The 16,643-nt window shown below is 32.1% G+C and overlaps 1 protein-coding gene across 1 annotated transcript; it reads left to right on the top strand.

Moving 5' to 3' along the window:
• The first annotated feature begins 2,055 nt into the window (after positions 1 to 2,055).
• LOC143919255 (uncharacterized) lies at positions 2,056 to 14,707 on the top strand. The gene is made up of 4 exons (XM_077441468.1): positions 2,056 to 2,203; positions 5,548 to 5,621; positions 5,713 to 12,572; positions 12,665 to 14,707. The coding sequence occupies exons 3-4, from the start codon at positions 5,822 to 5,824 to the stop codon at positions 12,712 to 12,714; spliced, it is 6,801 nt and encodes a 2,266-aa protein (XP_077297594.1). The 5' UTR covers positions 2,056 to 2,203; positions 5,548 to 5,621; positions 5,713 to 5,821; the 3' UTR covers positions 12,715 to 14,707.
• The last annotated feature ends 1,936 nt before the right edge of the window (positions 14,708 to 16,643 follow it).

Here is a 16,643-nt window from a genome sequence, read left to right as displayed (position 1 = left end):
GTCAAAGTTTGGTAAATGTCACTCGTTTCCATCTCCAGAACAGTCCGCACTCAGAAATAATGCAAAATAAAGTTTACTTTGCCAGATTTTAGATTTGCTCAAATGCAACAAACTGTCTCAATGGTTTTATTACGCTCATCAAATGTTGCACATTCTTTTTTTTTATTTTTTTATTTATATAATTTATTCATATTTTAAAATAATAACAACAATAAAATGACCAGTGTGACCTGACAGGTTGCCCCAAAGCATCACACCGGTCTTATTTGAATAATTATCAAAAGTTAAGGAGAGTGATGTTGTTCAATTCGATCAAATTAAGAAGTTAGGTGACTATGGATACATTTCGCAGTTATTTCAATGTTTAAATGGACAGAACAAGTGCACAAACATAATGACCCAATCAACAAATATTGCTTTAAAATGCTGAAAGATCCCCAAATTCACGACTAGAATCAAAGTGCAAATATTTTAAATGGATACAACAACTATAAAAGTATCTCAACTTGCAAAAGAAAAAAAAATAAACTAAAAACTCAATATTTATCTGAAATGCATATTATCATTAAATATAATTATAATAAGCGATATAAATATAAACACGATTTTGAGAACATTCAATTGCACTAGAAATGCGATTTCCTAATGAAATTTGAAATGCGATTTCCCAAGAAAGTAATGACTAGTTTGATTCAAACATTTACCGATTTATTAACCTTTACACATATTGATATTGATCTATTCGAAGATATTTCAGTTTTACTGGATATTTATTTGTTTTAACTCTCAGGCATCAAGCGCTGAATTTGAACGATTAATTAGTTTGATGAACGCCATTAAATCAAAATCAATAAATATAGTGAAAGTTGAACATTTTGAATGTTCGTTAGGTACGAATAAAGTCATACATTTCTTCTAGGAAAAATTTCCAGGTTGACTTGAATGTGGAATATGTATAGATATTGGGTAGAAAATTTATGACTATCGAAATAAATCTCAATAAATTATTTTAATGTCCATTGTTTAAATATTTAATTATTTTTAGTGTCACACGTGTACATACTCACGTATGTATACACATATGTACATACCTAGGTCATAAGATTTTAAGTCTTATTTTTGTTGAGACAAATGAATAAGTATTGTGTAAGTTTCCCTACATTTGTGCTCAATTTGTATCGAAAATGCTCTCATAGCCGATATGTGTGAACATGAATGTATGTTTTATACTTCTTATATTCCCCAAATACATAGATAAAGTCGCGGGTTGGTCACATCCGATATTCTTCTTCTATTACAATATAGTATGTGCTACTGAATACTTGCATATGATTTCTATATTAACATATTATACATATGTACGTCATATCTACATATGAGCGACCACTTTTGCGACATATAAGGAATTATCATTCATCATTCAACTTTTGAACGATTACGACACGACACGCCTAACAAAGACCAGACGGAGCAACTGTTCTCCATAAAAAAATCCAAAAATATTCCAATCATCTGTATGATATAAATGTTGCAAACTTTAATATATAATAAATTTTTGGACTGTGGCAGTTTCCTCTTGTTCGATTTTTCTCACACTATTTTTTGAACCCTTTATGTACATATATGTGCCCCCTTTACAATAATACTCGAGTATATTTCTAGTATCAATGTGATTAAAATAAAAATAAATCATAAACTTTAGAATTTAAAAAAGTCAAAAATGTTATGACTATACGATTTTTCCACACTACTGAAGGTATCAAGCTGAAAATTTATATTTGATTGTATGAATTTATGTACATAAAAGTTTCAATATATTTTTAATGCGTGTTATTAAATTGCCGTCTAAATCTTATATGACAGAAAATTAACCAAAAACCTTTCGAACGAAAAAAAAACCTGTATTGAAGTAGTTGTAGTTGAAAATATATTTTTGCACTTTTTATTTGATATAAACACACACACATACACATATATCGATAATCTTATCAACTGAAAAATAAATACGATAAACCGATATCGTTTTTCGTCCACGTTAAATTTTTATTTCGTTTTTATTTAAGTTTTTCTTTTGAATTTGATCGCTCGTGTTAACATAGTGAGATTCATATAATATTTTCTTTGTTATATATTATTGTTGGATACCCTTCTGTTAGTGTACCAAGTCATCAGCCTGACTCTTCTCAAGCAAATTTAGTCAAAAGTGAGTGAAAACTTCAGAATATTTCTAATAACATAAAAATAATTTAAAATTCAATGATATTTAACATTTACTAATTTCCGGTACTTCACCTATGTACATATGTATGTACGTAGACGTATGAATGATAAATACATACGACTCGAAAAATCTCCATATTTCTTTCCTAAAATTAGTACTAACTAAATACAATTCATTTATATCAGTTTTACAAGAAATTCGATAAAAACTAAATCCTTAATCTAACATGCAGACCTCGAAGTTAAAATAAATTATCTCCAAGGCGCGTTTAAAACTCCACATCATTTTAATTTAAAACTTTATCAAATGAATCAAAAAGTGATATCTATACTATTATTTTTCGAGTCCCAGCAACAAAAATAAATTCTAGGTGTGATATATTAACTCAAAGGTTAAGCATTACGTAATCCATAAAGATTTTATTCATATTGTAGCCATTTGATTTATCTATATTTCCGTCATCATCAATCACGCCAGCAGGCCTCGTCTACTTTTACAAAAATATAAATAAATACATTGAATGTTTAAAAATATATTTTTTATAAATCGACATTCATAATTATAAATCGATATTTCAGAATTAATCGTCATCAATATCATACACAATCATGTAAACATACCTACATATGTACCTAACTACCTACATATGTATATATTCAGCAAGTAACAAAGCAGAAAATAAACCCATGGTACATAGCATATATTGTATGTACATAATCATTGAACCGTTTATTAGCAAGCTAAAGAAGATACACACAGCCAAAAGCTTTAATCGTTATATAATTTTACAAAGCAGTCATCTAACACAGTGCTTCCCAAATTGGGGGCCGTAGGATTACTCGCGGGGCCGCGAATATATATAATGTATCATGATCTGCCAACAATTCCTTCAACCGCCAATAGAGTACCAATTTCATGTGAGGAATTTCAATTTCAATTTTTTTCAATTTCAATTTCCGGCTACTTCCTTGATGGTTCCCCCGTCGTACATCCTCACTGAATTTGCGCGAGCAGGATACAACAGGAACAAGAGGAACAGGCTTTTCCTCCCGTATCCCGCGCGCGCACATTAAACATCGCTGTATGACAAAAAGAGAGATACTCCGCATGCCACTGATATATATTATATATATGTACATAGTACCGTTTACCATGCACCCTTTTTTATCTTTCGACATAAGATCTTTCGATTTTTGATCTTTGCTTTTTCGACCTTTTCACTTTCGGTGCCGTGAGGTAGAACTGAAATATTTATATATAAAATTTTATTTTCATTGAAAAGAAATTCCATTTCTGATATCGATATTTCGAAAATATCAAAAATGGATATTTTTTTGGATTACAATTTAAAATTAATATATCAAAATTGACAACATAAATGGATTTGAATATTAAAATATAATTATTGAATTGAAATAAAAAAAAAATTAGCGAACAAATATTAACATTTTTCATAACTACAATATAAGAATTCTCCATTTTGAATTTTATAATGCACTAATAATTTTGACAAGAATCGTTTGAATTGAATTTATTAAAAATATAATATAAATTTGTGATTAAAAAATTTATGACAACCAATGGTTCAAAAATATATATGTGCTATTCATAATCTTCATGAAAAATAATTTAAATTGTACAAACCACTATTCTGACATATTGGTTTTTTAAAATTTCATAATTTAGAAAAAAAATCAGCATACCGTAATAATTAATGATTTAAAAGTATTTTTTGAATAAAAAAAGTTTGAGATTCACTGAACCAAAATTGTTTATGTATTTGCGTAAAGGAGAAAATTTAAAAATTATTTTGCGAAAATTACTTAAATTATGTGCTTACACCGAAAATCCAAAATAATGTATTTTAAATAAAACATTTAGTCTTTCTTTAGCAGTCCAAGAGACGTGTTTCTTAAATTATTATAATCTGCCTACAATTCCTTCCCCGTAAACAACTGCCAATATTCGGTTCATATTAATAACTCTCATAACTTAAACTTAAATTATTAGTTAAAATTATATATTTAAAATTATGAGCTTCCCAAAATAGAATACTATAATTGTACGTAATATATTATACTATTTTCGCAAATATACAGAATTCTTTCATTAACGTCGGTCTCACGAAATTCAATCAGCTCTTTTTTCGACAACAGTTTGAAAATAAAAACATAGTTGAAAAAAAATAAATAAAAAAAAAAAATTCTGTAACAATTTTTCTACAACAAATTGCTTTGGAAATATAAATATAAAAGCTTAGGACGTAGATTTTATCATAAAATCATGTTCTTACACCCCAAGTTAAAGTTTTATATATAGAAGTTGAATGTAAGATAAACTTTAATATTTTAATAATTGAAATTAAATTGAATTTAAACTAAATCCATAGTTAATATTTTGGAAATCAAAATTTAATCTTCATAATATTATAATCACACTCGATCAGCCGTGCTTTCCTACATTTTAACTAATATAAGAATAAATTATGTAGAATAATTCAATTTTTTTTTTATTCTGACTTTTATATTCAATGAAGATTAATATTTCGATACTTTTCAGCTAATTCAATTTTATATCACCAATTACTCGTATGGTTATATAAAAATATCTTAATATGCTTAATATACGTACCTTACTTGATTTAACGTTCCTCCACAAAGCAATAAATAACGAAATTGATAGTACTGACATCCTAAATCATATATCGCTTTCCATACCCTTTAGATACCCTATATTCCCCTTAACTAAAACCTTCCATATCCCTTTCTGTAATACTAATCTCAGTTTAAATGCACCTATTGCAAGATTATGTAGAACCTATAATGAAGTAAACTCTGAAAGATGTAATATAGATATTTTTAGTGATTCCATTATGATGTTTAGGAAGAAATTATTATTATTATTATTATAATTATTATTGTTGTCTTAATTGTTCTACTGTATTCTAGATAATGTTGTGCACACCTATAAGTGATGTACATACATACCAGAATCATAAATATGTAAAGAATATAATGTGTAATGTATGTACATTGTAAGTGAGCCTTTTTAAATAAATAACGTAATATTTTCAAAAGGTATGCACTTCAAACAATCTCAAATACTTTTGTTAGTTATCAATTTTTTAATTGGTAGTCAGTAGCCCTCGTCTAGTCATAAATATAATTCAAAGACCCATACATACAATGAATGACAAAATTTTTAAGTCAATATTCGACTTGAACATAAGAAGTACGTACATATAATATTTTTTTAATTAAATACTTGGTGTGCACATATAATTATCGAGATCCATTATTATTTTTAACCAATTGAACTCTTTTCAGCAAACCAAACGAATAGAAATTCTCTAATATCCAGTCTCCAAAAGATTTATCTTCTTGTCAGTCATCAATATTTGGTACGTATTTTTAATTAATTAATTGGAATGGATAAAACATGTATTTAAATGCATAATAGTCTGTAAACTAGGATTTTTCTTTCCATTACAGTGATAACAAAAAATTAGAAATCGTTTGAAAACACCCGTTACTCTCCAAATTTTCAGCTGTTAGTCTGTTTTTATTAAATCCTAATCTCTACTTGATTTTCCGTTCAAAAATGGCATCCGTTGCTTCGGGAAAAGGTGAAGAAAATCCACTTCTGCTGCCTATGGAAATGTCAATAGACGAAAGATTAGAATGTTTTGTTCGATACTTTGTAATCGAATTGGAATCGACGTTGCAGTTACATTATGATATTTTAGAGGGCTATACCAAAAAATCGGGAAACATACCAAAATTTATAGTATCGGCAATAGGACTACCAGCGGAACTGTTTATCGGCAGGGGAGCGGATAAATTAGTTAAGCTATTTAAAGAACCCTTGACAAAGCCATTTGAGGTCATCGAAAAAAATAAATCTCTAGAGAATTACCAAATAGTTTACGGTTTCCAACGATCAAAAGACAACGGAATAAAAGTATTTGTGGACATCGCCATTGACGTCTTTGCGAGTTTCGAAGTTCAATTTGCCGGCATCACTTCTACGAGAGGAGATCGAAAGGCAATTCAAAGACTAGGGAAAGATGCAGCACAACGATTCTTAAATCGATTTAAAAGCGAAGAAAAAATTAGTAAAGATAGCACACTCCAACACAAATTGGAAAAAGTATTGAATAAATTAAAAAAATTAACCAGACCTCAATTACCTGATGCAAAAGTCAACTACGAAATGAACGCAATAAAAGTAGTAGAGGGGAATTCAAAATCCAAATCAGTAATAATTCCAGATAAATTTTGGAAACCAGGTTTTGACATTTTATACAAATGCAGAAAATCTCACACGGACTGTATAAGTGAAATTAGCGATTGGAAAACATCTGATCTTTTCACAAAGGTTGGGCTCGCAAAGAAAAATAATAAAACGGATGAATACGATGTGTATATCACAAGTGAATCGAACTGTGAAAAATACGGCTATAGATATCTTTTTCCAGATGAAAATGTAAATGAAAACGATTTATCTGAAAAGTGTAAAACAACATGTTTGCATCCACAGATGTTAAAAAGTCGAGATTTCTATGAATCACAGCGTGAGATATTATTGAATTTAATTAATAACGATGATCAAGTTTCAATTCAGCGGAGAATTTTGAAATTGGCTGAAGAAACTAAGACAGATATTGCGCAATTCAAAGATACAATTAAAAAAGAAAATCAAGATGTATTAATTGCAATACAAACATTTAATTCCCATTTGTCGGAAATTATTACCAGATATTATAAGGATATTCAGAAACAATTGAAAAAAGCAGAGGAACATCGTAATACATTAGCAACAGAAAACAAAGAACTTCAACAATCTAATAAGGAAGAGATCTTATCACGCGTCACATATGAGATTAAAAAAATCCACGTAGAAAATCAAAACAGTGAACGTGTTTTATTCCGCGTGAAGAATCCCACGATGTCATTTGAGGGAAGAAGAAAAGAACTGGAAGACTTACACAACGCACTAATAAACAAACAAACCACTGTTATATCACAGACAGCTTCAATTGTTGGTCTAGGTGGGATCGGGAAGACGGAGTTGGCCAAGAAATACATGGATGAATACAAGGACTACTATTATAATATCATCTTCGTCAATGCAGAAAAGAGTGAAACGATATTTGAATCGTTTAAGACGCTAGCGAATCAAATTGCTGTTAAGTTGATTTCAGATGACGGCAAAGAACGAGACATAGCATATGTCGTGGAAGATATTTATAAAACTCTAATTAAAATAGGAAATACACTTGTAGTTTTTGATAATGCTGAAGATTACAAAGACATAAAAAAATTCATGTCCGAAAATGTTTCTTATTACGAAAATCACGAATTATGCACTTTAATCACATCTCGGAGTTCGAAATGGAAAATGGGAGAAAATGGAAACATTGCGGTGATTCCGTTGAAAATATTTACAGAGGATGAAGCAATAAGCTATTTAAAAAAATCTCTGGAAAACGAAGATGAAAATGATCTAAAATCATTAATAAGTTTATTGCAATTTTTTCCTTTGGGGCTCAAGCAAGCTGTTGGCTATATAAGACAGCAAAATGAAAAAGCAAAATATAGGCAAAATACCAAACCCATCAATGCTAAAGATGACATAAATACGTATACTGAAAAATGGAATGAATTATTAGACAAAGGACACGATGAAAATGAAGATATGTACAGCAAAACAATAGCGACTACGTGGAGAGTCACGATACAAAAAATTGGAGAGGATGGCGAACGTGGAATATTGGCTCTATCCCTATTGAAAATCATGGCATATCTGGCCCCCGACGATATCAACATTGAGGAGATATTTTTAAAACTAGAAAATGATAGTGACAAATTATATGAAGCTGTTGATCTGCTTCATAATTACAATATGATAAACAACGAAAAAGGGATAGTAAATGTGCATCGTCTTGTTCAGAAGGCTATTCAAATATACTTAATTGAGTTGAAGAATGAAGAAAATACTCTGACTCAAGCGTTGAAACTTTTAAAAAGGAGTAAATTTAAAGAGCATATCGTGAGTGTGTGGGAACATTCGTCAAATTACCCCGAAATTGTGAAAAACAATTATGATAATTTATATTGGTATAAACCTATTAATTTATTTATTGAACATCGTAATGATACTATTGCGATCGCTAAAATACTAAGACACGTTAAATGTGATTTAAATATATCCATGCAACTTGCTTGTAAGCACGGCAATAATGAGGCCTTTAGATTTTTTATCGGAAAAGGGGCTAATATCAATTATAAAGGTTGGTTAGCAAGAACATCGTTACATTTGGCTGCAGAGGATGGTAGTGTTGACTTTCTACAATTACTAATCGATAAAGGTCTCGATGTCAATATGACTGACAATTACGGTAACACACCACTCCTCCTCTGTGCTGCTTGGCATAATAATACTGGAGCATTAAAGCATTTGTTGAAATCGGGAGCACATCCAACTGCAATCAACTCGGAAGGAATAACAGTACTCCATCATCTCGCGGAAAATGGTGCTGTGGAGGAATTCAAATTGCTTCTGAGCGCGGGAGCCGATCCCAATATTCGAGATAAAAATGGTCAATCGCCATTACATTCGGCTGCAGAGGGTGGTAGTGTTGAAATTCTGCAATTGCTAATCGATAAAGGTCTCGATGTCAATATGACTACCAATGGCGGTGACACACCTCTCTTCTTGGCTGTTCGGCATTATAAAACTGGAGCATTAAAGCATTTGTTGAAATCGGGAGCACATCCAACTGCAATCAACTCGAAAGGAATAACAGTACTCCATGGTCTTGCAGTAAATGGTGCTGTGGAGGAATTCAAATTGCTTCTGAGCGCGGGAGCCGATCCCAATATTCGAGATAAAAATGGTCAATCGCCATTACATTCGGCTGCAGAGGGTGGTAGTGTTGAAATTCTGCAATTGCTAATCGATAAAGGTCTCGATGTCATTATGACTGACAATGACGGTAACACACCACTCCTCTATGCTGCTCAGAATAATAGAACTGGAGCATTAAAGCATTTGTTGAAATGTGGAGCACATCCAACTGCAATCAACTCGAAAGGAATAACAGTACTCCATCGTCTTGCAGTAAATGGTGCTGTGGAGGAATTCAAATTGCTTCTGAGCGCGGGAGCCGATCCCAATATTCGAGATAAAAATGGTCAATCGCCATTACATTCGGCTGCAGAGGGTGGTAGTGTTGAAATTCTGCAATTGCTAATCGATAAAGGTCTCGATGTCAATATGACTACCAATGGCGGTGACACACCACTCCTCTTGGCTGTTCGGCATTATAAAACTGGAGCATTAAAGCATTTGTTGGAATCGGGAGCACATCCAACTGCAATCAACTCGAAAGGAACAACAGTACTTCATCTTCTCGCGGAAAAAGATGCTGTGAAGGAATTTAAATTGCTTCTGAGCGCGGGAGCCGATCCCAATATTCGAGATAAAAATGGTCAATCGCCATTACATTCGGCTGCAGAAGGTGGTAGTGTTGAAATTCTGCAATTGCTCATCGATAAAGGTCTCGATGTCAATATGACTACCAATGGCGGTGACACACCACTCCTCTTGGCTGTTCGGCATTATAAAACTGGAGCATTAAAGCATTTGTTGAAATCGGGAGCACATCCAACTGCAATCAACTCAAAAGGAATAACAGTACTCCATCATCTCGCGCAATGTGATGCTGTGGAGGAATTTAAATTGCTTCTGAGCTTGGGAGCCGATCCCAATATTCGAGATAAAAATGATAAATCGCCATTACATTCGGCTGCGGAGGGTGGTAGTGTTGACATTCTGCAACTGCTAATCGATAAAGGTTTTGATGTCAATATGACTGACAATGACGGTAACACACCACTCTTCCATGCTGCTTGGCATAATAATACTGGAGCATTAAAGCATTTGTTGAAATCGGGAGCACATCCAACTGCAATCAACTCGAAAGGAATAACAGTACTCCATCATCTCGCGGAAAATGGTGCTGTGGAGGAATTTAAATTGCTTCTGAGCGCGGGAGCCGATCCCAATATTCGAGATAAAAATGGTCAATCGCCATTACATTCGGCTGCAGAGGGTGGTATGGTTGAAATTCTGCAATTGCTAATCGATAAAGGTCTCGATGTCATTATGACTGACAATGACGGTAACACACCACTCCTCTATGCTGCTCAGAATAATAGAACTGCAGCATTAAAGCATTTGTTGAAATCGGGAGCACATCCAATTGCAATCAACTCGAAAGGAATAACAGTACTCCATCGTCTTGCAGTAAATGGTGCTGTGGAGGAATTCAAATTGCTTCTGAGCGCGGGAGCCGATCCCAATATTCGAGATAAAAATGATAAATCGCCATTACATTCGGCTGCAGAGGGTGGTAGTGTTGACATTCTGCAATTGCTCATCGATAAAGGTCTCGATGTCAATATTTCTGACGATTACGGTAACACACCACTCCTCTATGCTGCTCATTATAATAGACTTGGAGCATTAAAGCATTTGTTGAAATCGGGAGCACATCCAACCGCAATCAACTCGAAAGGAACAACAGTACTCCATCTTCTCGCGGAAAAAGATGCTGTGGAGGAATTTAAATTGCTTCTGAGCGCGGGAGCCGATCCCAATATTCGAGATAAAAATGGTCAATCGCCATTACATTCCGCTGCAGCGGGTGGTAGTGTTGACATTCTGAAATTTCTAATCGATAAAGGTCTCGATGTCAATATGACTACCAATGGCGGTGACACACCACTCCTCTTGGCTGTTCGGCATTATAAAACTGGAGCATTAAAGCATTTGTTGAAATCGGGAGCACATCCAACTGCAATCAACTCGAAAGGAATAACAGTACTCCATCATCTCGCGCAATGTGATGCTGTGGAGGAATTTAAATTGCTTCTGAGCTTGGGAGCCGATCCCAATATTCGAGATAAAAATGATAAATCGCCATTACATTCGGCTGCGGAGGGTGGTAGTGTTGACATTCTGCAATTGCTAATCGATAAAGGTTTTGATGTCAATATGACTGACAATGACGGTAACACACCACTCTTCCATGCTGCTTGGCATAATAATACTGGAGCATTAAAGCATTTGTTGAAATCGGGAGCACATCCAACTGCAATCAACTCGAAAGGAATAACAGTACTCCATCATCTCGCGCAATGTGATGCTGTGGAGGAATTTAAATTGCTTCTGAGCTTGGGAGCCGATCCCAATATTCGAGATAAAAATGATAAATCGCCATTACATTCGGCTGCAGAGGGTGGTAGTGTTGACATTCTGCAATTGCTAATCGATAAAGGTTGTAATGTCAATATGACTGACAATTACGGTAGCACACCACTTCAATGTGCAGCCAGCTTAAATAAATTTTATGCAATAAAATTCCTAATTGAAAACGGCGCTGACCCGAAAATCGCCTCTAAACGAGGAAATGCTTTAATACACCGGGCTGCTTATGGATGTGACCTCAAGACATTTCACTTCATCAAAGAATTGGGCTTCGATCTTACAGCTGTTAACAAAAATGGAAGTTCTTTATTGCATTTTGCTGTATTGAGAGGAAATGAAAATGTCACCAAGTTTTTGATTGAAAAAGGAATCCATCCAAATATTACTAATAAATTTGGACGCACTCCACTACATTATATTCGCGATTTAAGGTCTTACGAGACACATATAGTTCAATTACTAATTAAACTGGGCGCTAATCCAAATGCAACAAGCAAATCAAATTGCACGCCCCTGCACATTACATCAACCAAGAATAATCTTGAAGCAGCCACTGCTTTGATAGAAGAGGGTGCTGAAATCAACATTCGTAACAATTTAGGCCGATCTGCTTTGCACTTTGCTTCATCAAAATGTCATCGAGAAATCATCGAGCTTCTATTAAAAAATGGTGCTGAAGTAAACGTTTTTGATTCTAAAGGAAAAACACCACTACATCACCTTTCACGTAACGGTAAATTTAAAGATGTGAAACTATTGCTGGAAAATGGCGCAGATCCTTGTAACTTGGATAAAGCAGGCCACTCACTGCTGCATCTTGGCGCCGTGCATTTCAGATACCAAGCTGTAGATTATGTTATCAGAAACGTAGAGGGCATTGACGTGAATGGCCGAGATGTCGAAGGCAAAACCCCTCTGCATTTAGCAGCCGAGTGTGGAAGAGTCTCCATCGTTGGTCTCCTCGTCCGAAAAGGGGGCGACATTAGCGCCACGGACAAAAGCGGAAACACGCCTTTAGACTTGGCAACTAAATCTAACCGTGCCAAGACCATGGACTTCTTCAATTCAAACCTGAAAGGTGATTTCAATATATCATTTCGAAACACATATATATTTTGCGTCGAATTGGTTGATATATTTTTAACGGTTTGTTTTATTTTCTTATTACAGGTCTACTAGTCCGGAATGAAGGCAGCACTAATGACATAGACAAAAATTGAAACACGTTGGATTTGATTTTTTAGTTAATATCTTTATGCTTTTTTTTATTCGCATATTTTAAATATATTAAGTAATCATTTTTATTTGTAATTATTTATATGAAATATCATTATCTGTCATAAAGTATTGATTAAGATCGATCAACAACTTATTTAAGTCATTTCAAAGTTAGAAATTCTTCAATTCATTATTGTGAGGTAATTTTGATATACATATTACTTTCTTTCAAATAGATTAATTGGATTTTAACGGATTGTTTTATTTTTTGATTACAGCCGCTCGATAATCTCAATGTTGAAATTTCTTCACCAACTATTTCTACATACTTCATACGAATCATTACAAGGAAGAAAAACGCTGTCTTGCAAGAAACTGTTTATTGCATGAAACTTTAATGTAATTTAGGTTGTATTAATATTAATATACATACATAAGTATATTTGAGGTGTATATAAATATGTATTTACATGTACATATTTTATTTTTACTTTATTTTGATATGATAAGTTTGTAAAGTAAATTGGCTCTACTTTTCGAAATATGCTTGTTTATTTAATATTATGTGTGTAAACTTGCTTATAATTTTAACATCATGTTTGAATTAACTATTTATTTATTAAAAATTTAAATTTTATTAAAAATATTATCATGTGTATATTATAATTTTGATATTTTGAAACTGAGTATTTTTAACCTTCCAGCGGGCACGCGGAGTTATTTCCTTTGAGCGGGCGCTTGTCGTAAATTTTACGTCATCAAGTTTTCTCCATGTAAATGGTGTTTTATTTATGTAAATGGTGATTTATTTATGTAAATGTTGTAAGGTTATGAAAACTGATAAATGACAATACTTTAAAAAATAAATATTTACTTTCTAAACAAAAAACCAAAACAACACTCTAAATATGCTAATATTTCAAAACAAAATATTTTATCGACCTATTCGATCATTAGTCAGAATTATTAATCAGAATCAACATTACCTATGAGTCATTTTTAAATTTTGGTTAACCTTTTCAATTATTAAAAACCACCTCAACTGCAGAATGCTTCTTGCATGTAAAGGACTCAACGGAACGCTCAACGGAAATCCCCAAATATCGATGACTCACAAAAACTTCTACGCACAACCGATTCGCCTGCAGTTTCGGGAAACACTGACCTTCGAATAGCTCGAAGCTCGATGCTTATCACTAAGTGCTAAAAGTAGGAGATGCGATAAAGCGCATTTGTCGTAAATTTTACGACAGCGCGCGCGCTGGAAGGTTAATAACATTTTATTGTAAATATTACAATTTCGTAATGGCATTTTTACTTCTATCTATACGTACATATGTACATACATACGTATGCAGATAAAAAATAATAGGTGAAATTTTGTGATCGTGCTAAAATCACATTTAAACTGTTTCGAATCAGTTAAAATCTTGAAGTCAAACTTTATCCCGATCACAAAACTTCATGTGTTGAACAGAAAATAGCCTTGGATGCTTTAAAGGCATAGTAAATTGATTTCTCAATTAAGTTCCAATGGACAAACATACATATAATATGAATATTTTTAATGAAGACTAGTTTTCAACTCATTAATTTCTACGAAATTATAATATTCATATATATCAAATGACAAAAAATTGAATTTAACTTCTGTATATTATTTTTAAAAGCTATGAATATTTTGAATATCGTATTCTACACTTAAATTTAAATATATCATCTAATTTAAAATAATATGAAATCTGATGATAAAGTTTAGTGTACATATGTACAATATCACTTTTAACCACATGCTTGTACTATGTACTATTTATTATACATAAGTATATCATTTGAAGATATTTCTAACACGTTTTAAAAACTGTCACGAAAGCTTCAAAATAAATAGTTTATTTTATCAGATAACGACGTCCAACGAGATAACAAGTTATGGATATACAAATTTTTGCACTTCACTTAATATCAGTATTTTAATCGATTGAAAATAAATATTATGAGCATAAATATGGCTGTTTTATTTCAATTTTACTTTAAAAATAAAAAAATGGTTCTTAATGAAATTTGAAATATTTCTTTTATTACAAATATACGTAAATAGGTACATACATATGTATATAAAAAAATTATATTGATTTCACTAAAAGAAATTATTTAATTACGAATCAATTTGGTTCTAAATCTTCTATGACAGAAAATTAAATAAAAACCAGACGAACGAATAAAAAACTTGGGACTACATATGTTGAAAATTTATTTGCACTTTGTATTGGAAGTTTTTTAATCATGAGAAAATTCGAACTCGAGATATTGACTGATTCGAACTCAAAATCGATCACTGATGACGTTTTTGTTTGTGTATGAGATTTTTTTGTGTAAGTTAGTATCGATTACAGAAATGCTTATCGATACGACGTAATTTTTTTCAAATTACAAAGTTGACCAGAATTAGTACCTTTCCTTATAGGTGTCCACTTTTTTTTAAGTTTTTGGATTCAATTAAATATTTTTTCCTACACCAGAAGTAGTATTTTTACTCCACAGATTAGAATTGTTTACCCTGTAGAATCTAGAGACATAATATGTTTCTGAAATATCATATCTAAAAGTTTAAGCTTACTACCAATTAAAATGTAAAATTCAGTTAAGATTCGTCAACCGGAAGTGGCAGTTTACCCTATTTCGACTCTTTACATACCTACATACATAGTACATACATACATATGTATGTACATATGTGAACTCTTTGCGTTTATTAAAATCCAGTATAATTCTTGAAATATTTTCATTAAAAGATTAATAAATTCGATAAACCGGGAGTGGGATTTTTTTCCTCTGAGAAAAGTCAAAAATTTTGTGACCAACATTCCCTGTAAATGTCAAAGTTTGGTCACACACACACTCGTTTCCATCTCCAAAACAGTCCGCACTCAGAAATAATGCAAAATAAAGTTTACTTTGCCAGATTTTAGATTTGCTCAAATGCACCAAACTGTCTCAATGGTTTTATTACGCTCATCAAATGTTGCACATTTTTTTTTTTTATCTATTTATATAATTTATTATTAATTTAAAAAAATAACAACAATAAAATTACCAGTGTGACCTGACAGGTTGCCCCAAAGCGTCACGCCGGTCTTATTTGAGTAATTATCAAAAGTTAAGAAGAGTGATGTTGTTCAATTCGATCAAATTAAGAAGTTAGGTGACTATGGATACATTGCGCAGTTATTTCAATGTTTAAATGGACAGGACAAGTGCACAAACATAATGACCCAATCAACAAATATTGCTTTAAAATGCTGAAAGATCCCCAAATTCACGACTAGAATCAAAGTGCAAATATTTTAAATGGATACAACAACTATAAAAGTATCTCAACTTGCAAAAGAAAAAAAAATAAACTAAAAACTCAATATTTATCTGAAATGCATATTATCATTAAATATAATTATAATAAGCGATATAAATATAAACACGATTTTGAGAACATTCAATTGCACTAGAAATGCGATTTCCTAATGAAATTTGAAATGCGATTTCCCAAGAAAGTAATGACTAGTTTGATTCAAACATTTACCGATTTATTAACCTTTACACATATTGATATTGATCTATTCGAAGATATTTCAGTTTTACTGGATATTTATTTGTTTTAACTCTCAGGCATCAAGCGCTGAATTTGAACGATTAATTAGTTTGATGAACGCCATTAAATCAAAATCAATAAATATAGTGAAAGTTGAACATTTTGAATGTTCGTTAGGTACGAATAAAGTCATACATTTCTTCTAGGAAAAATTTCCAGGTTGACTTGAATGTGGAATATGTATAGATATTGGGTAGAAAATTTATGACTATCGAAATAAATCTCAATAAATTATTTTAATGTCCATTGTTTAAATATTTAATTATTTTTAGTGTCACACGTGTA

Source organism: Arctopsyche grandis, chromosome 11 (genome assembly GCF_051622035.1).
Source record: "Arctopsyche grandis isolate Sample6627 chromosome 11, ASM5162203v2, whole genome shotgun sequence".
NCBI lineage: Eukaryota > Metazoa > Arthropoda > Insecta > Trichoptera > Hydropsychidae > Arctopsyche > Arctopsyche grandis.
This window is presented reverse-complemented; position numbering and strand designations above follow the sequence as displayed.